Source organism: Grus americana, chromosome 6 (genome assembly GCF_028858705.1).
Source record: "Grus americana isolate bGruAme1 chromosome 6, bGruAme1.mat, whole genome shotgun sequence".
NCBI lineage: Eukaryota > Metazoa > Chordata > Aves > Gruiformes > Gruidae > Grus > Grus americana.
The window spans coordinates 13525963-13552894 of NC_072857.1; the positions used below are offsets into that span (position 1 = coordinate 13525963).

General features: G+C 40.2%; 1 protein-coding gene across 3 annotated transcripts in view; it reads left to right on the forward strand.

Moving 5' to 3' along the window:
- CLASP1 (cytoplasmic linker associated protein 1) overlaps nucleotides 1–26932 on the forward strand; it is a 183794-nt gene that overhangs the window by 88151 nt on the left and 68711 nt on the right. For 2 of the 3 annotated variants that reach the window (XM_054829144.1, XM_054829145.1), the window contains exons 9-21: nucleotides 333–485; nucleotides 1410–1483; nucleotides 2285–2377; nucleotides 3696–3841; nucleotides 4597–4732; nucleotides 5392–5462; nucleotides 6428–6487; nucleotides 7164–7241; nucleotides 9051–9218; nucleotides 9996–10045; nucleotides 11234–11404; nucleotides 20980–21087; nucleotides 24335–24502. In XM_054829144.1, the coding sequence (XP_054685119.1) occupies nucleotides 333–485; nucleotides 1410–1483; nucleotides 2285–2377; nucleotides 3696–3841; nucleotides 4597–4732; nucleotides 5392–5462; nucleotides 6428–6487; nucleotides 7164–7241; nucleotides 9051–9218; nucleotides 9996–10045; nucleotides 11234–11404; nucleotides 20980–21087; nucleotides 24335–24502 (1476 nt within the window). Of the gene's footprint in view, nucleotides 1–332; nucleotides 486–1409; nucleotides 1484–2284; nucleotides 2378–3695; nucleotides 3842–4596; nucleotides 4733–5391; nucleotides 5463–6427; nucleotides 6488–7163; nucleotides 7242–9050; nucleotides 9219–9995; nucleotides 10046–11233; nucleotides 11405–20979; nucleotides 21088–22612; nucleotides 22640–24334; nucleotides 24503–26932 lie in introns of all 3 variants that reach the window. The other variant, XM_054829143.1, reaches the window with a different exon arrangement.

The window sequence follows — 26932 nt, forward strand, 5'->3', positions numbered from 1 at the left end:
CCTTGTAAACAGCCCCTGCCCAGCTTTCCCATAGGCCCCCTTTAGGTACTGGAAAGCTGCTGTAAGGTCTCCCCAGAGCTGCCTTTTCTCCAGGCTGAACCACCCCAACTCTCTCAGCCTGTCCTCATAGGAGAGGTGCTCCAGCCTTCTGATCATCTTTGTGGCCCTCCTCTGGACTTGCTCCAGCCAGATTTCTAGCATTAAGGGGCTGCTGAGATGAGAGCTGTCAGAGCAGAGCTGAACATGCAGCATACTTACCATTGTGTGGGCGTGTTCCTTGGGACATCCCTTTGCTTCATCAGACTTACAGCTGAGTGTGCTTTCTTTGACAGATAAAATTTTTGACGATGAAGACTCTGTGGATGGGAACAGACCTTCCTCAGCTAGCTCCTCTACATCTTCAAAAGCCCCTGCAAACTCACGCAGAGTTGGGATGGGGACTACCCGCAGGCTTGGGTCTGCAGCTCTGGGCTCCAAGTCTTCAAGTAAGCCAATAGCATATATTAATTGACTTTTATGTGAAGTATTTGTAGTGTTCATGTTTGAGCTTATTGCAAGGATTTCCAGACTGGCCCCAAGGATCCAGTAACAAATTTTTCCCTATGAAATCATTACATGTATGTTGTCTGCATGCCACAACCGAACTCTGGTAGGATGAATCTCCAAGCAGTCTCCACATGCCTATAATGTGAAGGGTTGGACCTGCGTGATTGTGCGCTAAGGGCTATGAGTAAATCATGTCAGTGTTGCCGTGTGTAGATTTTTGCCTTTATAGCTGTAACTCTAGTTGATCTGAGGCAGGCTGCTTACAGCTGCATGCTAAACTTTAGCCCGTGCAATCTAAAACTGATCTATTGGCCTTTTCCCAAGACTTTTGGGCACTGCTGGCAATGAAGGAGCAGAAAAAACCCTGAGCAGTAATTCTGCATGTGAGCAATAATTCTACTTGTGACCTATAGAAATGGAGAAATTTCCCTCTATCACACAGTCTCTAATCTGATTAGTATTCCAGAGACTATTTATCTAGCTTATCATTTCTCTGTTTGTGCATCTGCTAGATCTGCACCTTTATCTATTATAGATAGGATTGAATCCTTTAAAATAAAATCTCCCATATAATTAAAGTAAATATTCCCTTTCATCTTTCAGACTGTGTCCCCTAACTGTTGAGTGACTACTGTAATGACTTCCCTGATGTGCCCTCTGCCTAGGAGTTGAAGGATGCTGTGAATGTCTAGTCTGTGCCTGGCATTGAATTTCCCTGTCTCTGTTTTCATTAGCTCTGCAGCACTCCAAGGCTGCAAGGATAGTGAACTTTCTCCTGATTAGGTGCCTTGATAGCTGGTGGTTTCTTAATTGATTCTCTTGTTGATAAGAAGATTGAAAAAGCTTTTTCATTTGTATGTCAGCAGCCAAAGAGGGAGCAGGTGCTGTGGATGAAGAAGACTTCATTAAGGCATTTGAAGATGTCCCAACGGTTCAGGTAAGTAGAATTATGTGTTAAAACACACAGTACTAAAAAGCAGACGATGGATATATGATCTAGTCCTAATCACTGGCAAATTGTGCTTCGTTGTGATGTTGACAAATCCCCTTTAAGGGGAAGGCAAGTTGGGAGTCGGATGGAGGCAAGTTTTCAATGGTGGTATCTGCCAGTAGTTGCTGTGAAACCCTGGGAAGTGGAGGGAATGGGGGTGGGAGGTATCACAGAAGCAGACATGGAGCTGGAACTGGACATGCATGCTGCAGTCTGATCGAACAAAAACTTAAGTCAGCAGGAGCCTCTCAACACTTCATCTGTACCACCTGGGAGCTGGAAGCAACAAAGGTGACGTGTCTCTGGGATTGCTGCTGTTGTGAGTGTGACAACTGGGTAGTGCATGTTTGCTGATGGATTCAGCTGGATAGCTGAGATGTCACGTTTCCTCCCCTTCACCAGAGTTTTATTTCTGGGGCAGCTGAACAGCACATGTATCCACTCATGATCTTCTGTAGGTCTTCACTCGTATAGCCACTAGAAGCTGCAGGAATGCTGCTTAAAATTGCGAAAATATAGTAAAATAGTAAAAGATGATCCTTTAATTGTCTTGTGGTCATTTAGTAATTTTTGATTGCAGGAAATGGGTGTAAATACTTTGCATTATGCAAAGCCAGCTGTGTCCAAGGCTAGCATATGACATTTAAGCATTGAGGAGCAAAGGACGTAAGAATGTAGTTGGGAAGTGATCTGATTTTTCTGGAGTAAATTTTGCATTATGATGCTAGTCTGTATTTAAATTTGCAGATTTATTCCAGCCGGGATCTTGAGGAATCCATAAACAAAATAAGAGAGATACTATCAGATGATAAGCATGACTGGGAACAGAGAGTTTCTGCGGTAAGTGGTGAACTTAGATATGAACTCATTAATTTTTTGCTGCACTGAGCTTAATCCGATGAAGAGGGGACTGGGAGAACTTCAGAGTAAGACTAGAATGTAGTTTGTGGTGAACATTTGTTATGTTCCCCCAAACTTGGAGGAAGTGTTTCCATATGAGACTGAATTTAAACCACATCTGTGAAGGAAGATGCTATTTGGTACACAAGAATCTATTGAGACGGCATCAGGTTGAACTGGAAGTCATGCAGCAAATCCAGATGTAAAGCCAGAAACTTGCTAGCAGATGCTGAAATCGGAATGTCAAAAGTGGTGTTCGGAATATTTTAAAACTTCCTGATGTGGCAGAAGGTCGCTTTTCTGAGAGAACTTATTTATACTTTTGCAAAAGGAGAGGTATGAAACAATTTAGAAAGAATTTACACACTTAGGTTTTGAATAAATAAATATGACTGTGGGAGATGGGGAAGTAGAAAATCAGATGTTATATGCATGCCAAGATTGAGTTTTATTTACTGAAGTGAGCTGTGTTTTCGTGATATAAATAGATGCATGATCTTGTCTACACTGTAGGCTTTCATCACTTGTGTAGCAACTTTGACATGTCTGTCAAATCCTGTATTACACATCTGAGTGGCAAACTGCTGATTCAGCTTACTTGAGGGATATTTTTTTTGTTTGCTGTACTGAATAACAGTGAGCTTAAATCGAGGCACTGTACAGATGCATCACTATTCATGAGGGCCTGTGAAGGTGTCCGAAAGAACGTCTATAGGATGAAATGGTGGTCCCTGTTAATACTAATAGAAGATGTCCCATTTTGATGGGGTCAGGGTTCCACTTCTGGTAGAGCCAGGTAATTATTTTAATGAAGTCAGTATTACTCAGATCTGAGTATGAGCCATGACCGTCAAGTCATCTTTTTAACACAATAGTTAGCTGTGAGAGGATGTAAGCCTAAGAAACTGTTGTAAATAGGTGGTTTGTAAGAGGAGTAGAGGAGAATCTTCAAGATATCTTTTGGCTTAAAAAGTAATGTTTGGGTTATTAACAATACAGTTTGAGTAGCTGTACACTTCTGGATCCCTATAACAGTTAACTAGCGTGTTTATATTATTGTACTTAGTGTGTTAACCTATGAGTTGAATGTGAGATCTGAAATAATGAAATTGCTTGGACTTTAAGAACTGAGTTCCTCAATGCATGTTGAGGAACAGTTGTACAAGGACTCTGGAAACCAAGTACCAGGTCCTGAACATAACTGTCCTTGTGTTTATTGCTCACTAACAGTCACTGCTTTCTTTTATGGTGCTAACAGTTGAAAAAGATCCGCTCCTTACTTTTGGCTGGAGCTGCAGAATACGATAACTTTTTTCAACACTTAAGACTTTTGGACGGAGCATTTAAATTATCCGCTAAAGACCTGCGGTCTCAAGTAGTGCGAGAGGCTTGTATCACGTTGGGGTAAGTTTGCTTTCTAAATGCACTTGAAATCTGATGTAGGGAAAAAAGGAACAGACACTGGTTAAAACATTTAGGATGAAACTCATGCTGCTAGTATTACATAGTTATAGGTAGAACGTGATTTTGCTACAGCTATTTAGAACCACGTCCATGTAGGCCACTAATTGTAATTGTGCCAAACTCTGTTTTTGAGTTTTAAGCGGCACTGATGTGAGAGATGCTGAATGCCTGAGCAAGCCGTGCATTCATGCACCGAGTAGGGAAAGATTGAACATGCTGAAAATGCATATATTTTGTTCTGATTCAGATTGAGCTAGTTTTTATTTTTGATGGCTTATCCTTTGTGAAATGCTTCAAGAAACAGGGTGTTGCAGTGTTTCTAACAGCTTTTTTGAGATTTGTGCATATGGAGGCAAAATAGTTTCAGAGAAACTGTAATACAAACTAACAAGTTCGGAAAAATACATTCTTTCAGCAAGATCCCATTTGATAATAAATGTTTAGCTGTGCTAGTTACTTTATTTTATGCTGAACTTACTGTTTCTCAGACTTCAGACGAATATAGAACATGCATTTGAAGTGAAAGTGAAGGAACTACTTCTTGAAACATGATGTTCTCTGTCCTTTGGAGTTGGAGAGGAGGTGACAGTTGTGAAGATTGGGATGTCAGATGTGCTTATGTCAGATGTTCTGTAGAAGTCTGACTTGCTTAATCCCCAGCATACTTACTAGCATGACTTCATTCTGTTTTTCAGACACTTGTCGTCAGTTCTGGGAAACAAGTTTGACCATGGGGCAGAAGCCATCATGCCAACAATTTTTAATCTAATTCCGAATAGTGCCAAAGTCATGGCCACTTCTGGTGTTGTAGCAGTTAGATTAATCATTCGAGTAAGTATACATGAAAAGAGGACAATGTTATTTCCAAATACTGTAGTGTTTCTGAGAAAATATGACTGTTACTGCAATGAAAATAAGATTAAGTGCCTAATCTACTCTTCTGTGCTGGGCTTGGCTGTCTCAGATGTCATGCAGCCTTGTGTAGGTGATGATAGTTAAGCCCTTCCAAAATAGTATGCAAAATGTTTCTTTGCAGAGTAATATATTTCCAGTTCTCAGAGCTAGGCAAACTTTTTAAAAACCGTTCACAGACAGTGCATGTTTCCTAAAACCATTAGGTTATAGAGGTGACTTCTGCCTAGTGATTCACTGTAGATAGCCTGGGATCTCTCAAGATGTCACTACTGACAGTTTAGACCCTCTTGCAGTGACTTCAGCTCCCTGACTCATTGGAGCCTGTCATTATAGAACAAAATAAACTGTCTGTTAAACATATTTTAACAGATAAAAAGTAAAATATTTTTAATAATAAAAATATCTGTCCATGCCATATCAGTTAGTGTTCCTATATTTAGCAGTTCTATTTTTAAGAATTGAACAAAAATAAATATCTGCATACTGGGCTGAGGTGGCTGAAGGAGATGGTCTTTTGTTCCGTGGAACTGTGGTGTAAAGATTTCTTCCTGTTTTTGTTGCTTATTTTCTTCTAGCACACGCACATCCCTCGATTAATACCCATCATAACCAGTAATTGTACCTCCAAGTCTGTTGCAGTTAGAAGGTGAGCATTTAGTTTGAATGTATTCTCTTTTTTTACCAGTGAATATGCTCACATGTACTTTTTGATAACATGTGTTGTGTATTTGTTTTTATTCATGAAAAGGGTTAATATATGCACTTGGTAAAGAACGCATCTCATTCTCCACCATAAGTTGGGATCAAATTTAAAGTCAGCTATCTTGTGTAAGCTGCAGCACTGCAGAGAATAAAAAAATGTTTTTTTTTAAAACTAATCTTTGTGCTTACATGTCGTTATAAAAATGTCATATCATTTTTGGCTTCTTTACAGACATGTTCCTATTCCCCACTAATAGCTCTTACAGTGACACGGGTTTTTTGAGCGAGTCGTTCTGTGATTGTGTCATCTGGAATTTGGACTGGATTTGCTGATGGTCTTCTCTGCACTTAAAATCTAAGTGTGCCTCAGTTTACTACCTCGCTGGGACACTCTTGCCTGGTCCGTGTAGATTAGCTAGTTCTCGTCTAGTTAGACAAAAAGAAGGACTTGTGGCTGCTGAATTTGGTGACAAACCTTGAACAGCATACTTGTGTCTTAGTTTTTTTTTTTTTTTTTGAAACGAGGAAAGATTAAAGTTGAAAACGTCTGTCTCCACATGAAACTAAATGAGGTTTCCATGTGAAGCCTGAACTAGCAGGTACAAAGCAGCATTAGCATGGATCTCGTGGGTCTGTATCCTGTTTAATGAAAAAGAGGGGGCTTTCTGGATTGTTTTGTCAAGCCCTCTGTTTAGACTTCTCTGTAGGGAGATGCCTCCAGTTACTACTTCAGACTTTATTGATGGCATTTGTAGAGATGCTAATGTTTTTGGGGGAGTCGTTACTGAATTCCAGTGTCCCAAAAAGCTTCATAACAAAGGATGGCTGTTGTTTAGAGACTAGTACAGAAAAATCATTGTGCCTCTGTTAACGTAGAGAACTCAGCATTTATTCTCTTTCTTCTCTTAGGCGCTGTTTTGAATTTTTAGACTTGCTGTTGCAGGAGTGGCAAACACACTCCCTAGAAAGGTAAGCTCTGAAAACAAGCAGGTTATGACAACAAGCGGGTTAATTCTCTCCTCCTTGTGTCTGGGGAGGTTAATTCTGGCGAAAGGATAATCTAAGGTGAGATTATATCAGGTAGCTCTAGCAGAGATATTTTTGCCACAAAAAAAGCATGTACATACATCCACACACAGCATTCAACTCTGCAGTTCTGGCAGCCAGAGTTCAGTGAGGCTCTCCTATGCCAGCCCTGGAGAACCTGGCTGAGCGAATCCCTGAACTCAGTATTTTTTTTTTTCCCTTTTGCACCCTAAAGTGAGATAATGAGATGAAGGCTACTAGATGTCTATCAGAGCTTCTGAGCCTTCTATAGTATTTCAAACTAATGAACAGCGAGAGTAATTGTGGGAGAAGACTGGGATGCAATTTCCTTAGCCCTAGACTATCCAGACAGTTTCAATACTAACTAAAGACTGACCTATGAAGAAGACTACTTGCCTTTTCCTAGTCAGCAATGTGAGTGAAATAAAACTGACTTGTAACAGTAAATAAATAAAGGCTCCAAAGGACCCACATGGAAGTGAGAGGATGTGATAAACTCTTTGTTCTTGGAGACCAAGGCAAAATCAAATTAGTCATTTGTTTCTAAGCATGGTGCATCTTTCTGGACTGCTGGATAATGTTTTCCTTCTTATTTCAGACACATATCAGTGTTAGCTGAAACGATAAAGAAAGGAATTCATGATGCAGACTCTGAAGCCAGGATAGAGGCAAGAAAGTAAGTGGAAGCTGTTATTGGTGTCTTTTTTCCTCCCCTTCTTTGTTGTGTTGCGAGTCAGTGGTATTGCATGTCGGAGACTGAAGTCCAGACAAGTTATTTTCTCCTGGCAGTTAATGCCAACTTTCCCTTGGCTTCATTGGGAGTGTGTGCTTCAGCAGGAGATGTCATATGAGGTGATCGCATAGGGCTGAGTTATGTGTATCACATCTTCTAATGGTGCTTGTTTCACTTTGTTCTTGTAATATTTTATTGTCTTTTTATCTGTCCGAGCAGGTAAAATGCTCACCTGAGTTGTTCTAGAGTCGAGAACTAGTAACCTCGTCTGTGTTTTTGATGCTTGAGTTGCTTGCAGTTAACTGAGATTTCTTCTGATTAATGCAAAAAACCTATTAATTCTAATATATTTTTATTTTTTGCCTGTATGCAAGACTGGTTAATTTGCTGCTCTTGAACACAAGTCCTTTGGTAGTACACTGCTAAATGGTATCCTAAATCAAGGAAATATTTTAGGACAGTGAAATAATATCTTTGTATCTATAGGAAACTTTAATATTTGCAATTAACTTTCTTCTGTTGAAGATCTGTTGAATTTCCATGAATGTGTTTGTACTTATGGTAGTATGCTGATGTACTAGGATCATGCTCTTCTGAACACAACACTGCAGGAACATTTTTCTTCAGAAAGAGGATGCTGTAAAACATGAAATAAATGAAAAAACTTTCATTAAATGCTATGTTATAAGCAGAGGTGTTTCACAGTAGGATGGTTTCAATCCTTTTGAAAGGGAACATGTCCATCACTGAAAAATACAGTAGGCACTGAGACTTCACAGCAGGTGACTAGTTGAGTTGAATAAGCAGCAAGGAGAATGGCATGAGACTTCAGAGAGCACGCTTAATTCTGTCTTCTCATATTTCTTAATTAACAGCATAGCTGATTGTAAGACAGAAATTTGTTTCCTTCAAGTGATGTGAGAATGCATGTGACTTCTCTGAGGCTCTTAAGACTGGCTGTCACACACAAACAATTCTTGATTCATTTGAGCTAAGGATCTTACTCTTAAACTGCCCATTAGTTGCCTACTGAAAAGTGCCGAGAGTCTTCGTCTCCTTTGTGATGAGAGTGAATGGTGTTTAGCCATCAGCCAGGAGATTTGGACCAGAGAGGAATTCTTCCCTTCTCTTAAAATGCTCTTTTATTTTCAGCATGGCATTGACTGGAAATATGTAGGAGCATCTCATTCCTTTTCCTTGTTATTTCTTCCCCAGAAGTCTGTCAACAGTCTCAACTCAGTACAGAAGATTTGTCCCTGCAGCATTGTAGAAAAGCTATTTGTTAAACTTAAGGAAGAAAACACCAGCAGCTGGTGCTTTCCTGAATCAGGCCCATGCATGTGTTCTGCTTTTGGCATTTTTTTGGAAGTAGTTTTTGAGCACCCAGTCCCAAACTAGTATCAGTCTGGGGGTCTACCATCTCCTGTGTACAGTAGACAGCTGGCAGAGGGATGAGGGTTTCTTCTGTAATAAAGCTTTTTTGACTACTTGTGTTTTTACAATGCACCAAGTGGTGCATTCCTCTCTCCTTATTTTAATTTCATTTGTCTTCTGTGCAGCTGTATGAACAATATAACAGGTTGAAGAAGGTGGTATGTCTTGATTGTGTTGTAGGGGCAGTAGGTGGTTGAAATGTCTGTGCTAATGAGCCCACTAACACCAGTAGTGAAAAAGGGTTCTGGCTGTACCTGTGCTCCACTGCCCCCTGAAACATGTCAGGGAAATGTTCACAGTATTGTGCCTTCCTTCCAGGTGTTACTGGGGTTTCCACAGTCACTTCAGCAGAGAGGCAGAGCATTTGTACCACACTTTGGAATCTTCCTACCAGAAGGCCCTGCAGTCGCATTTGAAGAACTCTGACAGCATCGTGTCCTTGCCACAGTCAGATCGCTCCTCCTCCAGCTCCCAGGAGAGTCTCAAGTGAGTCCTTCGATGTCACTACCTCTTGATTTAAACAACTGCAGGTTGAATTGGAGGAAGCCATCACATGGCTTTGTCTCATCTGGTCATTGCTTGGCCTCAAAACTTGGTTACTTCAATTTTTTTTTTTTTTTTTTTAGCTAACATTGTATTAAAATGAAAAGCTAGCAAAACCCATTACTGGCTTAAAATAATCAATATCTTGACTCTCTAAATAATTTTCTAGGAAGTGTTTTGTGCTCAGCAGATACTGTTAGTCATTCCTTCCAGGTGTGCTTAAAACAGTGCTTGAATTGAAATTCTGTGTTTAGCATTACACCTAGAGGTGTAAATCTGCCTCTCTCCATATAAGAGGAAAAAAAAAGACTAAATTTGAGTTGTAACTGCAAAATCAATATGTAAGTCTTCTGCTGAATGTATGTTTTAGCTTCTCTTAGAAATACAATCAACTTTGGCTCCAAATATCTGCAATTTAAGTGTTAGACTTATATGAAAAATATCCATAACTTACTGGTGTAACTTTTTAAGTGTACAAAAAATGTTCTTAAAATCTCTTCTTGCTCAAATAATGCTCATGCTAATATTTTCTTAGTACTTTTGTAAAGAATTTCATGGTAGTGCTGTATTTACTCTTAAACAGTAAGGTTTGTTAGTCTGTTCCTGTATACAAATAGCTTACTATTAGCTGAATTGCGTACTGGGGGAACAGAGTAGCACTGTTACTGATGACTATGAAATACTAGTTTTGTTTTAATAATTATTTATATTAACTTCTAGCCGTCCATTGTCTGCCAAAAGAAGTCCTACTGGAAGTACTACATCTAGAGGTGAGAACAGGAGCTGAAAAATATGTTCAGGTGTTGCTGAGGAAGTGTGATGAATTAGAATAACAATTTCAGACAGCATAATATGCAAAGAACAACTTTGATCACTGTTTACTGCTCCTTAAAATGACAACTTATTATGTAAAATTTTTAATTAGTTTTGGGTTGTACACCATGTTTTGTGCATCAACTGCTGATATAATGATGCTTCTGAAAGTTAGCAAGTCTGTTATTGTTTGCACCTGAAGGGAAGGATAAAAAGTCTTGAAAATTGTAGCCAAGGTATGTTTAGCTGCGCAGTAGCTGGAATAAACTACTGCTGATGCTAAGACATGCAGCTACATAGTCGAATGGTGCGTTCAGCTTTACAATTTTGTCACTTATTCTCTGTGGTTTCAGCACTTACTGGAGGCATCATCTGCACACAAGTCCTACAGCGTTAAATTCCATCTCATTGCTAATCTGTTTTTACTGTCGGATGGAATATTTAGGTGCAGATTTCCTGTCCTAAGTAAATGCATACAATAACTTAAAGAATATTTTTAATACAGAATATAATAGACAAAACTTTGGTAGAAGATAAGCTGCCTCCTACACCTGACCAAGATTGGGTTCTGGCTGGTTTGTGTACACAGTACACCCTACTGAGACCTTTGATTCAAGGAGATATTGTTGTGTAACCTACTTGATTGTGCACAGAAATGCATGTTTGCTTGCAGCTGAATAAACAAGCTTCATGCTTAAGAGGGTAAGCATCAACAAAGTGATGGGAACAGCAGTCCTCATGAGAAGATGAGATGTTGGGAAGAAAATTAGTAGAACTTGGACTGAGGGACATTCAGGTCTCTTTTGGCCAGCAACTCACAAGCTGGTGATGGGTACCGTGATTTAACTTTCCCATGTAGGTTCTGTTAGAAATGTCTTTATTACTGGCCTGGCAGCCTTTTTGATCTCAGCATTTAGGTTAGTGTCTGATAAAGTTCTTAGAGGCAGCATCAGGTCAGCATTGAAATATCTTTGCAGGCAGTGTGGGGAAGCCCACATTGCCCTGATAAAGCATTCTTAGTTGAGGTATTTCAGTGCTAGCAGGGAGCATTAAAAATAGTACATTAAACTGCTTGTCAGGCTCTTTGAAGCGCACAGCTCAAAAATTAATCTTCTTTATTCTGGATCTCCCACTCCCATCTGCAGCATCTACAGTAAGTACAAAATCTGTGTCAACACCAGGATCTCTGCAGCGATCCCGCAGTGACGTCGATGTGAATGCAGCAGCTAGTGCCAAGTCAAAAGTGACGTCTTCTGGAGCATCCACCCCCTTCAGTTCTGCTGCAGCCTTGCCCCCAGGCTCATACGCATCACTAGGTAAATCTACGTGTTCTTCTACTCTTGCAGTTAGCTTTCTTTACTAGCAGAAAGTGCCTTGTAGTTTTATTTGAATATTAAACTCTAAGTAGAAGAACATATCTCTGAGATAGTTACCAGCTCTTCAGGATCAGTGTGCAATCTCTTGCCCTTTGGGATTAAGGAAAATAAAATTGCAACAGAACTGACTTGAAGCAACTTCTTGGGTTTTGAATTGTTTAACAGTCTGTGTCTCTTCTTTCTGGGGAAAAGCAGATCTTATTCTGATTCTGGAACATTGTTGAGGAAAATACTTACTGCTGAATTCCTTTTGACGTGTCCCCCTGTCTCTTTCCCTTCTTTTCCTTCCCTTCTTTCCTGAAACTGGTTTTCCATTGTTTTATGCTTTGAATAGTACATCTTCGTTGAGTTTGATCGCTTTCTGTTTTACAAGAGAGAAAGATGTAGAAGCAAAAAGAAGTTGGCCTTCCTGTTTCACCCCACACAGGATCTAAGTATCTGTTCCTTATGCTGACTCTTTTTGGATTATAGCCACGTATCACACTTTTTTCTCAAAGCATCGTGTATCACTTCAGGTACCCTAGGGTTTCTTACAATAAAGTTTGCATTTGATCTTTCTCTCCTGGAGATGCCATTGAAGGAGGCACGGAGGAGGAAATGCAGGGCGGTGATTGACACCGTATTTGCAGAGCTTCAACTCAGTTATGAGCAGAGCTGATCATCTCAGCTTGTTTCTCATTCTGCTGGTGTCATGCTAATCTAATTCCAGACTTTTCATCAATTTACCTTTACAAGAGAAAGAAAAATCAGAAATTGGTGATCTTGATTTTAAGCTGTGTAGATCGTCTTCACTGAGTCACTTGAAAAGTTGCTTCCCCTTATTGCAAGGGAATTGGTCTTTAGTCTGATAAAACAGGCTTTGTGAATTATATAGGGATGGTTTCTATAGATTCTTTTTGTAGGCAGCTTTCGTTCATATCTGAAATATTTTTACCTTGACTTAAATGTGTTGGTTGTATTTGGTTCAGAAGTTGAATTCTTACTCTGATTTAAATTGTTCATACTCAGTTCAAGATTTAGATACATTGCAGAGGCAACATAACACGGAATATGAAGTTGATCGCATAATAGCGTGCTTTTGAGCCTACAGATGGAACCATTTTTCAGTCGCGTTGCATACTGTCTTCAGTGGTAAAACTGCTTTTGAACAATCCTATGTCATGAAGAAGAATGGAAGGGGGGCGAAAATATCTACTGAAGTTGACTTTGTCCTTGAAGCCAGGAGACTGAATACAGTGTTAGCCTTGCTCTTAAAACAGACTGTAGGAGAAAAGCAGCAAATGCATTTAGTGATGCAAACATGGCTGCTCCCAAAGGACCCTGCTTTCTTTTGAGCTAGTAGGGACATTTGTCACCTGCGCATTCCGATGAGAAATGATGAGGCAAAGAAAGAAAATGAAGTTTGGCAAAGGTTGGTTGTTGCAGGAGGGAAAACCTGCAAGCGTGTTCTTCACAGACATTGAGCTTTGATTTGCTGCTCAAACTTTTTTCATTTCTTTAATTGTGGGGGGGTTTTTTTTTGCATATTTCTGTGGCTAATATATAGTGCCCGCTTCTGTTGATGTTACTAATTTTCCCTATTAACACTTTCCTTATTTTTTTTTAAATTTGCCTAAAGATGGTACTGCCACTAAAACCGAGGGTAAGCAGTCTCTCTGTGTAACTGAGGTGTGTCCACAGTCGTACCACCCTACCTGGTCTCTGTTCTCAAAGTGTTATCTGGTTCTCATCCATGTTCACTGGTGACCTGCATGAAGTGTTGCATGGTTGTCCTGCTCATTTTGATGCCATGGGGTATTCTTCACTTTCTCTTCAAGCTCCACCCCACTAATAGGCACTAGTCTGCTTTTATGACTTCTTATCACAAAGCTGTATGTGGGTCTCCATATTTAAAGCACTGCTTTTGGTTGAAGGTGACCCGTGCACAGATTAAAAAAAAAAAACCCAAACAAAAAACCCACCCAAAAAAATAATACAGGGCTTGTGTTTTTTTGCTCCACGATGTGTAAAGGTTTGCTGTGTTTTTCCATCCAAAGCTCAGGTCGCAACTGCCAAAGGCTTTTGGGAAGAGACTGGGCAGCGAGAGAATTGAATGAGATGATCACATGGCAGAAAAATGAGGACAGTAAACAATGATCTCTAGGGAAAGAATATTTAGTCAACCTCTTTAAACCTGAGCTCTCTCTTTTTGTTGTTAACTGTCTGAGCGAGATGGCTTACATCTAAGACAGTTGGAGGAAAGGCTTTTTTTTCCAAGACACTGAGCCTGTTAGTTTGGGAGGGCTCCCAGTCTGGTTCTCTGGCTCATTGTCAAAGCTTGTTCTTTATTTCTCTCAAGTAGAAAAGATCACTGGGAAATCACTTTTTCTGAGGTAGACAGGAGTGGAAAACAAGAAAGCCTTCTACACATAATGAAGACACCACACCCCCCAACAAACCCATTTTTTCCTGATGCGAGTCTCTTTTCAAGGGATCTATCACTGTCTGGTGGGACTGTGCTCGTATCCTTGATGGCTGCTTGTAACTTGGATGTGGTGTTCTCAGAAGTGCCACTGTGCCGTTGTGACGTGTGTGTTTTTTCCTTACTATTATTGATGCATTGATTTATTATTTAGAGGGAAAGGTGTCTACTATTTTTGGAACTGGCACTTAATCTTGGTGTTGAGAGATGGGCTGGCTCTGCATCATGGGCAAGTGTTTGTGCTTTGTGATCTGTCAGTTATAAGGAATATCAAGTTGGCCTAAACACCTGTATTTCTGTATCAATAGCAAATTAGATGAAAGTTCCAGATAGCTGTAATCCTGAGCTGCTTTATTCATTGCTGACCCTTCTTTTTCTTTTCTTCCTTTCTCCCCAGTTCTCAAACTTATCTATTTTTCACCTAACTTTGAAATGTTGAAAGTTTAATGTTAATTTATGAAATACCCTATGCAGGTCTCAGTCCCCTCCTGGACTGTAATAATATTTGTGGAAGCCTGTTCCAACAGCTGTCCTCTGGAATACCTTTACTTTTAGTTTATTAAATGCTTTATTGTCATCATGCAAAAGGGTGGGGGGTTTTTTATTTGATTAGTTTGGTTTTTCTTTTTTCAATTCAGCTACATTGGAAGCAGATTGGATTTGGTAAAAATCTGTAATAGAAACCAGCAAGTTGCCTGGGGGGGAAAGATTGTGAGATGAACTTTCAGAAATGGAGCTTGCCATCCCTCTTGCGTTAGATACCAGATCTCATCTTTTCCTTTTGCTGTAGGATTCTCTTAGGGGGACTGAGGATCAGGAAGGTTTATAAGACTGTGGCACACTACAGACAGAGCACTTGAAGGATGAGTTTAATCACTGTTTGAAGGTCTTCATCTTTATTTCCCTTGTTGAGACAGGGGAAAACCAGCCTTTGTTCAGGATTTGGTGTGTCCTGCAGATGAGAGCTAAGAAAGCTCTTCTGCCAGCTCTCTGATCTTGCGGAGTTTGCCAGGAACTACAGGGAAGGCAAAACTTTATATTCTTGACAGAAATGTAAAAATGAAAAAGGGCGGGGGCAGGGGAAGAGAAAAACATCCCCTTGCTCTGGAAATACCTGTGTGTGCACGAGACACTCTTTGAACATAAAGCAGAAATTCCGTCCACACCCATGCTGCTGCGTTTTGGTTTTTTTTTTTTTTTTTTTTTTTGCAGGTCACCAGAAAGTAATTTAAAAGCAAATCTCTGTGGTTTTTTGTGTGGTTCAGCTTGACGGTAAATCTGTAGTCTGGTTCCCATCATGGCTTTCTGTAGCTACAGTGTAAAAGTTCTGCACCTTCCCATCAGCCGGGAGCCAGCATTGTGCGAACTTGGCAGCTCCCATCTGCTTTGCCCTCAGTTCTCCTCAGTGTTTTGTTTTTGAGCCAGACATCTCAAAACAGGAGCAAGATAGAGTGGGTTATGCCAGTGGCAAGAATACAAGTTAAGAGCTGAGTATCAGTCCTTTGGTTTTAAGTAGTGTCATCCCAATCGACAAATGCTGCTGAAATGCACTTCCTTATGGAAAGGTAGTGTGCGTCTGTATACCTCTTAAATCTGTGCACGTCTTCTGCTGCCTCTGTGAGGCTGTGTCTTCAAGCAGTGCACAATTATGTCTTGATTGCCCAGTCCCTTCATGTGTGGGTACCTCTTGAACTTCATCAAGAGCTTTGCAGGCAGAAAGCTTGTAAGAGCTTAAACCTTTATAGTCTTGGTCAAGACTTCACAACTAGTGCTATGCAAGTAGCAGTTGTGCCCTAAATCCATGTTTGTTATACCTGATTAAAAGGAAACCTCAGAAAAGTTTTTTTTACTACTTTTGTCATGAAACAGCTTTTCAAGGAGTATTTTAAAAAGGGGCATAATGCTGAATTTCAGTAGAGAGTAATGGTTCAGAGTGTTTCTGTTATCTGGCTGCCTTTTTTCAAAGGGAGCATAAAGACAAACCCTTCAGACAAGTCTTGCCCAAAATGAGGAAGCATAGGTCCTGGTCTGTTGTGAAACTGGCAAGTTCAGAATAAAATCAGCAGTTTCCAGAGTCAGTGGCACAATTTTTAATAGTTATTATTATTTACCAGAAAGGAAATAAAATCTGGTTTATTATAGTTTTCAGAGAACTTAGGCTCAAAAAGAATGGTCTGCTCGGTTGGACATCTTGAGCCTTACCAAAGGCTTTGGGAGGAACACAAGTTTTAAGAAAGCACCATTCCTGTTTTCTTCTCTGCCTTAAAGCTCTTGCTTGTCCTCAAGGGCAAGGCTTGATTCAAAGGTATGACTGACGGTGGATTCTTAAATGGAAATGCTGAGGTAGTAGGTTTCTTTGTTCTCTTGGTCCATCCCTGTGCAAGTGCTGACTTGTTGGCATAGGGCAAAGGGGTGTCACTGCTGTTCCCTCAACCCTCTGCTTTGCGGGGAGTTCTTGTGCAGAACCCAGAGGCAGCATATGCTGATGGTTTCCAGGAAGGGCCAAGTAATTCTTGGGGGAAATTATGGTGCAGACTCAGGTCTTATACTAGTATAATGTTGAACATGGGCTAAATATGCATGGAAACCATTCCAATGGCTGTTGTAAAAAGTTGTTTACAGATTTAGATGTAAAGCATGTTTTTAATTGACGTATGCATGTCTCACAGATATCCCTGTGTCATTTAGCAGTGTCACAGCTAGGGGGGTCCTAGAGGCTCTTGCAGGAATATTTTTCTCCAAGCAGGGGAAAAACCCAGTGCTGAGTAACCTAAATGCATTAACCTAATCCATGCAGAAGAGACTATTACCATCTCAATGCTTCTTAATATAACTTGTGTGGTTGTAGGTACCGTTATTCACAGCATGGAACTGATTAAACTCAGTCGTAGAGCTGTTCTGTACCATTTCTAGACTATTTGAAAGCCATTTTCTTCAGTGTAATGCGCAGGCTGGGTCTCACAAAGTCTGTTCTGAGCGCTGGGGATGGAGATGCTACAGTATTATCCCAGAGGGGCTCAGAACAGTGCTGCTGGATATAGCCTCTTGCAACACAAAAACATTCGCATAGAATCTTCTTTTGCTTGTTCCTCTTTAAAAAAACAAAATAAAATAACCTTCCTAGGTTTAGGCATATGTTAGACATTTCAAGATTGATTCTGGTCCATTGATTGTTGCAAATACTGACAATAACGTTAAAAAATAAAACCAAACCCCCTAAAAATCCCCATGAAAGGTTTCTTCACACAAAGCATTTATACAGAGTCTTTCAGAATACTTTCTCCACCAACAGCAATGTGTCACACGTCGTATTTAGATCAAGGGCTTTTTACGGAAATACTTTTTATGGTTTTTGGAAACGACTTGGGGCAGTCTGTCTGTTCCTTTGCTGTGCTGCTGCTGTCAGGATGCAGTAATTCTCCTAAGAGGAGGAGAAAAGTAATGGTTATGAAATATGAATTGCTACATCTGCAGTTTGAGCTAGATAGGGAAACAAACCCACTTGAAAGCAAACAAGTTTTGGGACAGGAGGTGTTTGCTTGAATTTAACAACAAAAAAGTAGTCTGAATAACTTACTTGATATGTTATTTAAAGTCTTGCTTGAAATTAGTTTTTCTGTCTGGGATAGAATGATAGGGATAAAGCCACACATAGTCCTATGTGCAAATAAGTCTTAGATGAGAATGTAGACTGTTGTTTGTAGATGAAATCCTTAAGGGAATGCAGTAGAGACATTTGTATTGTATAGATGAACTTACATATATACATGCTGTATTTGGTATAATTTATATTAAAAACCTCGAGATTTTCAAGCCAGACAAATATTGATTCATCTTACATTACTATAAAGCAAATAGGATTTGGATATCACAAGACTAATTTAAAACTTGTGCCTGTGTGTGAAGATCAGTTAACGTATGAAACATCCCAGATTCCTCTCCTAGTTTTCTCTCTTACAGATTTGCCTAAAGCAATTTTGAGTTCCAATTGGTAATATTTTGTTTTACAGCTAAAAACTGTACTTGGATAGGCAAAACTTCTAGAATCTTAATTTTTTTTCTTGAAGAGTAGCTTTAAGTCACTTACCTTGAACCATTTGTATGCTGCAAGTAGGATTAATTACTTGTATGAAAAAACACATAGTTTTTATAGTTCAGAAAATAAAACTTTGGAAGGTATATTAACAATTCATGCTTCAAGGGATACATATAGCTGATACCAGATGGCACTCTTTCCTTGTAACTGTGTGAAGAATTTGACCTTGAATTTGAGGCATTTTTCCCCCTCATGTTTTATTTTATCCCATGGACTTTAAAAAATAAAGTACTCCTAGGGTGAGCTGTTACTGTGCTATTGCAGTATTCATAGCATTGCATCATATTTGTCATGAATTTCCAGTTTCTGCTATTCCCGTTATCATTTGCACAATGCAAGTCCAACACAGTGTTAGTTCAAATGCTTGTCAGCCTTTTTAGAAGGATGAGAAAACCAGTATTGATGTTGGGACTGTTCCTCCTGTGCAAGAGCAGCTCTTCGTCCCACGTGATTTTCTCTGACACCCATTAGGCCAAAATCAGTGTGCAAATCTACCAGTCCAAAAGGAAGCAGAACTTTGTTCCTGGGCATTCATTCAGAAATTACTGAAGTTGGTAGGAGTCTGTCTGCTGACTGTCAGGGGTTTCAAAATAGGACCGAGCTCTCTATTTCTAATCCTGCTGATAATCACGTATTAATTAAGTTTGACCCTTTGGTTCAGTTTTTTTTTTTTCTTAAAGCCCCCGGAATTGGTATCAGAGGCTAATCGTGGTTTCTCTTAATATATTATTTTAGGATTTGTATTTTCTAAGGTGGGAGAGCACTTATTACATATTGTCCCAGTTTTCTCCTTCTTAGTCACCTGCTGATAAAACAAAAAAAAAAGGAATTTGTTGAATCAGAAAGAACAGAAAATTTTGAGGATCTTGAGTGGCCTGTGCATAAGAGGAGACGACATTGGTCCCTTCTCACCCATTCTTGGCCCATACACATTACTAAATATGTTTTATAATATGTCTGTTACTGTGTGTAACGTTGAATTTCAGCTTGAGTAACCCCCCAGGACTTTCTGCAATGTCAAGTTTCTGTTGGCCTTCTGGAAGGATATAAGTTAATTCCATTACTGGTTCCTAAGACTGGTCAGGTTTAACTTCTTGTTTACTGTTTTGTACCCCTGCTGCCACCAGTGATGCCCTCCTGACGTTAGAAGTGAAAGGAGGCCTTGAGGCTTCCTGTGCACAACTGCTTTGGAGCCTGCTCATCTGTGTGTAGCTCTCTTTGTAGCGTTTGGCTCTGCTCATCTGTGTGTAGCTGCACATGTGCCAAACCTGTGAGGAATGGGCCAGCAGAGAGGTATAGAGCTGTCTATCAGGCTGACTGTTTGTTAAGGGGCAGATAATGTCCTAGAGCAGAAGAGATCTCCAGCCTTGCTGGCGATATGAAGAGCTTAGCCAGTTTCATGACTGTTGGACCCATGAGGATGTGCTCAGAGCTTGTTTAGTTGAGCCAGTGGTTAAAAAAAGTGGTTTGTTTATATTTTCCCAGGTTTGTGCTAATGATTTCTTCTGTCACTTCTACAAACAATTGTTTGAATGTATATACAGATATCTTGCCTACGGGGCTATTTTAAAACCAGATGCTGGTGAAGAGATGTGAAGTACAGCTTTCTTCTAGGTGTTTTCCCTGCAAACAAGTCTAGGCTTTCTTCTCAAAGTTAAACACTTTGTGTCTATCAGAAACTTGCAGACCATGTTACGAATATTTTGAAAGCTCGAAGGACAGAGCTCTCACTCCGTTCAGCCTGGGCTGCTTGCCGTTGTCTTGTCCTGCATGTATACCTTTATGTGAAGTGATTTTTTTTTTTGGGGGGGGGGGGGGGGTGGGAAGTGTATATCTTCTCTGTATGCTTATGGTGGAGACAAAGGGCAGGGAGATGAATATCTACAACTGGTGGGTGCGGTTGTCTAAACTCTTCTCTTACCTGTTGTGGTTTTTTCCTTTTATTATTGTGCCTGAAACTTGAAGTCATCCTCTGAATGCAGGATAGCACTGGCATTAGTCCTGAGAAACAGCTTCAGATTTGGCTGAGAACTGACTTGTTGAAAAGTACTGATGGAGGCTTTCTTTGTGACGTTCTTAATTATCATTTCTTTCCCATTAACTAGAGACAGATAATTGAAGCTTAGCACTGGAAAGAACATTCTGTAGGAAACAGCCCTGCCCCAGGATGGGGATGAACTGATGACCCTGTAAGGTTTTCTAGCTCAAATTTCTGTGGCTTTTTCATGAGGAAAGGACAGAAGAAGGACCAAGAACACTTTGAGACTTTATATCCATTCTCTGCTTAAACAAAGAGCAGGCACATGGAATCATTTTTCCACAATGTTGATTGTGTTAAATGGGACTCTCCATTACAAGTAAAGTTACACTGATCTTGGGATAAATATGAGGGATCCGTAAACAGCAGGGAAAATTCAATGAGCCTGCAATAAAAGCGTAGTCAGGCTGCGTTGACAGACTCGCAGGAGTGCATGCCAGCCTGTGCCTGTAGAGCAGGATATAAAGCACCAAACTGCTAATTGGAAATCCCAGCGATGGAATTTGTGGGGGCATCTGTCACACCCGTCTCCGAAAGCGTGATCGCCTTGTCAGAAAGTAATAATTTGATACAGGAAGCAGCATTTAGGAGACTGATGTTTTTGTTGTTGATCCTTTGTAAAGAAACTACTATAGAATAGAAGTAAAGGTTAGAGAGAGATAATATTTTTTTAATTAAACCGGCTGATAGCATTACAGAAAGCAGTTTTCAGACTCATGGACTGTGACTGTGTTTCCACTCCCTTCCCTGCGTCTCAGCCAGTCTAATGAAAGATGTTGCCTCTCCCTGTAAAAGTTTTCTTTTGTACTCTGGTTAATTGTGTGTACAGCAGCCCCGCAAGCATAGAACAGCATGTTAGACACTGCTGCTGTCTTTGGAAGAAACCTGTTAACAGTCTGACTGTCTTTGCGTTCCTCCAGGTCGGATCCGTACAAGGAGACAGAGCTCTGGCAGTGCCACAAGCGTCACCTCAACGCCTGCAGATACCCGAGGCCGCAGCCGGGCTAAAGTAGTTTCCCAGTCCCAGCGTAAGAAGTATTTTATTTATGGGGGAGGAGAACAAATAGCTATTAATACATTTCTCTTGAATTGTGGTAGCATCGGCTGAAGATTGGGCTCGTTTCTGCCAAATAACGTTTGGACATGTAATAAAAGGAATCTCCACTCAGCCAGTGTGTGCTTTTGCTGACAAATAGGACCCCAAATCTGAACGCTTCCTTGCTGCTTTTTTTAACCACTTACGCAGCAGAATTTCACATTGCTGTGATGTGTAGGACTGAACTTGCACTGAGTCCCACTGAGACACCCTCTGTGTCTGTAGCTGAATGCTGTCCTGGGTTCTTGCCCTGCCAAGCTTTTCCTGCTTATGTGATTGTATTTGTGTAACACGTGAGCTGTCTAAATTAATGTGATTTGGCATCAGTTTAAAATAGGACATTATCTATTTTGTGTAGATACGAGGAAGAGAGTTCTGCTCTTTGATTCACATGACACATCTGCGCTCTCTGGCTTCCTGGCAAGGCATGGTTTTCCCTAGGAGCCACACATACAGTGCTGTGGCATATTTGTCATGTGTATCTAAGGAGAATTTTGTCACTCAAACTTTAAAAGGAATTGGGGGGAGGGAGAAGACCACTCGTGTTTTGAGGACCTTCAAGGTTGTGGGTAAGAGGAGATGGGGTTTGTGGAAAGACATGTTTGTTCTGAGGACTTGTCTTGCTTTGCACCCTTATTTAAAAGCCCTTCTCTGTTCATGCTCTCATTGCTTTGCTCTGTCATGCTGGAGGGATGGGGAAGCAGTTTATAGCATTGTGTTAGGCTGGGAGAGCTGAAGAGAGAAGTGTTATATTCAGGATGAGGCCAAATGGAAATCTTTACCTTGAGGTCATGAAGGAATTGGGCTTTGTTATGCTGATCTAAATCGATTCCTTCAGTTTTGAACCTAAAACTGATCCAAAGCCAGAAATTACCTTTTTTCCTACGCTTAGTTCGGTGAAAAATGATCAGACCAGATGAGACAAGTCTCAGAAGTGTTTAAGGAATAGCTGAATATCCAAAAATTTTGAAGATTATGGCCTTAATTTTTAATAGAATGTCTTATGAAGCATTAGGATGGTCACATCTGAACCTTCTCCCTTGGTCCAGTTTGCTGAATCCTGATTCCAGCCTAGCCCAACCAGATGTGATCTTTATCCTTAAGCTGAACGTTGCATGAAATAACTTATGCAAATATCCAGTCACAGGACCAAATTCTCCATGCCCACACAGCGGATAACCCTGTTGCAATTTTGCAGACTGGGCTGGGGTGTAATTTAGAGCAGAACTTGGGTCTCTGTATTGGTTGATATTTAGCTAAGAAGCTGATCAACCTTGGGAAATTTAGTTGCATCTGCACGTTAACTCACTGCATTATGCAGAGACTTTAGGAGTGACATGTTTGTGAATAAATCTGTCTGTATTGTGTACAGCATAAACCGCATGCTGAACGCTGTATTGTCTTGCTGTCTTTTAATCCACTTTTTGCCTGTCCTTTGGTCTGCCCTCATAATCAAGGATCCAGATCAGCTAATCCTGCTGGTGGTAAGAAACATTTTCCCTTTCTTGCTTTCTCACGTTATTTCCTTCATGTTTTTTAACTGCTAAGCTTTCCTCACTCTCTCCTAACTATGAGACTTAAAAAGCATTTTCTTAAAGTCATAAATCCAAACGTGTATGGCAAGTGATTTTGCTTTCTCATAGTATTCAAACGTGGTAAGCATACATTCTGCATATTGAAGCTGGCTCATTGCTGCATCTTAAACCTGAGGTGCTAAATTCTTCTTCCAGTTACTTGAGTGCAACCCTGCTGACATCAGTGAGATTGCAGCAGTGTAACTGAGAGGAGTATTTGCTTTCAGGGGGTGGATGCTGTGTGTGAGACTGGCATCTGTCACAGGTATTCTCACTTTTCGTGGGGCGGGGAGCCAGCACCACATACAGTATTGGAGTATATGATTTGATGGCTTTGGCCAAGAAATTGGAGGGGGCAAGTAAGTTAAAATAAGATGTGTTATGGTATTGTCAATCAGATTAATAGACTTGTGTATCTTCTTAATTTAAGACAGAAGAGCATTCTTTAACTCTTCCTAGTCATAATAGTATCTGGAACTGAAATTTTTGTGAGATGTAGATACTCAACAGGAATATTGGTTCAGATGTGAGCTTGCCCCTGTATGTTCTTGCAACCTTTTTAAAATATACTTTCCTGGCTTTTTTAATAAATTCAATGTCAGGAATGGTAATATCAGCAGTAAATTTTCAGTGATTGTTATATACCTGAAGAAGCAAAAAAAGTCTTGAATCTATTACTCTCACAGTTCTTTGTAATTTAAGCTTGCATTACTTAATTTTCAAACAACTTAACAAATGAAGATCCACAGCACAAAAAAAAAAGGTAGTATTTAGCTCTTTGAATTAAACAGCAAGATTATTTCAGATAGAAATATCTACTGCAACTGGAATGTAAATAGGTAAATAAACCTTGGTTAGTAGATTGTCTTGCAGACAACATGGCTTAGAAGAAATATAAACTTGCCATGAACTATTCAAGTAGACAAGAAGAAATAAAACAGGCCAACTACTCAACTTGCTACAAATTTTCTCCAACTGAAAACTAAATAGCTTAAGTTTAACCAGTCAGACCTGTGTGAGCCAACATCTCTACAAATGTGACAGGCTTACTTGGTTTACCCTTTATCATGCTGATCTGCTGTTAAGATGGTACTTTTTAAATTTTCCCTTGACTGAATTATTGCAGGAAAGTAACACCACCACTGCAGTGAAGATGCCTGAGCTACCTTGCAGCAGGTTACCCAAGCCAGAAGCCGGCTTGCTGCAGCACAGTGCTCCATGTTGGCTAATTTGTGTTGATTCGTGAGGAGGTGAAGCAGCCTGTGAATTCGATGCTGCAGCAAGGCTGCTCCTGGCACCTCCACAGGCTTGTGTGAAGCCAGCTGGGGTGTTCGTACGCTGCAGTGTCTGCTTTGGTCTTGGTCCCAGCGTGCCTCATGTAGGCAGGGTTGCTGATGTCAGTGTTTATTGTCCTTGGACTTCACTCAGTCTTCTTCGAAAGCCCATGGGGAACGCTCCCATTAGTTTTCTGAGTGATTTGGATCAAATTCTTAGATAGAGTTGATTATGTTCCAGTTTTGCTGTCAGAGTATTTAAAATCTTGAAGGGTTTTCATTGTCGTTTTGTTTTGGGTTTTTTTTTTCCTTATTTCTGGTTCTCTTCTAGCTGGCAGCCGGTCTAGTTCTCCGGGTAAGCTGTTAGGAAGCACCTATGGTGGCCTGAGCAGTGGAACATCCAGAGTCCAGCCGGTGCCATCATCTTCAGAGAAGCGCAGCAAGATCCCTCGGAGCCAGGGATGCAGTCGAGAGACAAGTCCCAACAGAATAGGACTAGGTAAGAATAGTGACTGCAGTGACACGCTGACTGGCGTGCTCAAAAGAAGGACTTTCTTGTTGAATAGGAAACTGTTTATGTGTTACTGTTATTCTTCTGAGTTTTTTCATCTGGCAAGTTAATGTGACTAGTTTGTAGGAGAGAAATTTTAATTTTCCAGGTTGAGCTATAGTTTCAAAGGAGGCCTAAAGATGTCATGACATGCCTTCTGTTTGAAATTCAATGTGAGTGATGTTATTAGATCAGGCAGCAAAAACAGTTGTCATGAATAAGCATCACAGCAAAAAATACCTCATTTGGCATCAATGGCTTAATCTGAAATGAGTTGAGCAATCTTTACAGTCAGTTGGAATCAAGGGCAAAGAGCACCTTCTTCGAGTAGTTTAGAAATTTTGCAGCTTAAATGGTTTACTTCTCTCATCCTCAATATCTTGGAGCTACTTTCTTAGATGGCATTTCACACTTATGCTTTAATTACTCTTCCAATATTGTTGTCTTTGACTGTTATGTAAATATTGTATAATAGTTTTTATTTTCAAATTTATCAGCAGTCTCATTTTTTTTGTCAGGTGAGTAAGCATCGTTATATATAAACTTTTGTGTATCTGAATTGAGGTGAAAAGGTATTCAGTGTGCTGTTTCAACAAGGTAATATTGTTTTCTTTTTTCAAATGGAAATGTTTTCAGAAGTTTGAAGCTTATGTAGAAGAACACTTTGTATAATACTGTTACTAAATTATGTTATACCTCCAAAGTATTTACTAGTAGACTGAAATTGACATGTCCTTGCTGTTGCCATTAAATTTTTAACTATTGCCTTAGCAATTGTATTTTAAATTTAAGTTACCTTTCTGTTTAGAGTTGCTAATAGAGAAGTATCGTATTCATTCTTCAAGTATATTGAATTTAAAGCATCTGAGTGCATATGCTGTTATGGTTCATAAATATTGCATGTTTATTGTGACTATTTTTCCAAATTCAGTAGTGTTCTCATGTCTGATCTATTTTTTGGCCTCTGTATGAATACATTGTGCTTTTCTGTTCGTTGCTCTTAAAATGTAAAGTGCTTCCCAAATATTAGAGGTAATTGTTCTGCTATCACTCTGCAGAAGAACAATGTTTTTAGGAGGAAACAAAGAATGATGGATAGTACCATCACATACGTTTAGGCTGATCATCACATTGTGTGGTCTGATTTGATCAGTCTGGAGCATCTGAAGGGAAATTGCTGTGTGTAAAATCCTCACTCTTGGGTTGACTGCTTTCAGGTATATTATGGGAGCCTTGAATTCTTTTGAAAGTGTAATTTGTAACCTTGTGGCTCTGATGTGCTCCCTGTGAATATAGTCAGTGCTTGTTCTTTGGGAGTGGGAGAGAGCTGACAGTTTGATCAGATGTGTGGCTTCCACCTGCCCCCCGGGTTGATGGCCACAGCTTGTTCTTTCAAGCTGTCATGGCAGCGGGAGAATCTGGCACTTGTGGTGCCTTTAGCGCTCAGGTGCAGAAATTGTCTTTATTGGATCTTGCAAATGGTAATACTGGTTTGGATGGAGATAGCTTTTGAGCTGTCATCTTTCTACCATTATTCTGTTGTATTTATTACGTTATAACATAGTAGCTAACAGTGTTTTATGCTTTCTTACTGTGTTGCTTCAGTCCCTATCTTTCTTTGACACTTCTTTCATTTGTTCATTTCATTAAATAGACTCCCACTCACCTTGGTCCTAAGTATGTTGATAAACTTTTTCAGAGTCTGATTCAGGAAGGTGCTTGAGCACATGTGTGACATCAAACGTACATGCAATACTTTAGGCTTTATGGGGCTATATCTGTTTGACTCACAAGTGCTTATCCCAGTGTCTGAAACAACTCTTAAGTCTGTGGTTGCATTGGAGTGCAGCGGGTGTTGAACCATCGTGCTGTTCAGGCTGTTAGAAATGAGTATTTCCTGGATCCTGTTCATAACTTATCCATTGACGTGTGTAGTTTTGCAGGGGTGACTGTGAGTTGCACTCAGACCAATGCTGCCTGCGCAAGAGTAAGCACAGGGTGTGGGTCCCTGCCTGCAGTTGGGCTTTAGGCAGGAACCATCCACTGGAGTTTTTCCGGCCCTCCTGGGGCAGTGGCAAGCTAATACAGCCTCTGCATGTGGATGCCCACTAGCATTCAGTACTTGCTGTTAGCTTAGATTTCCATGATGACCACCGGTTCCTTCTGTATGCTGGAAACATTGAAGAAATACCTTGTTTTCCAAGAGGCAGCATAATGAGGCCATTTGGCATGCTGAGGTCCTGCATGGTCACCTATATGGCCCTGCTCTGTGGTGCTTAAGCTTGCCTTTGCTGTCTCTACTCAGTGGACATTTACTAGTGGTGATACCCTGTTGTGGAAGGAAGAGCGTAGTCCGCTTAATTTCAGGCTTTTCTTTGG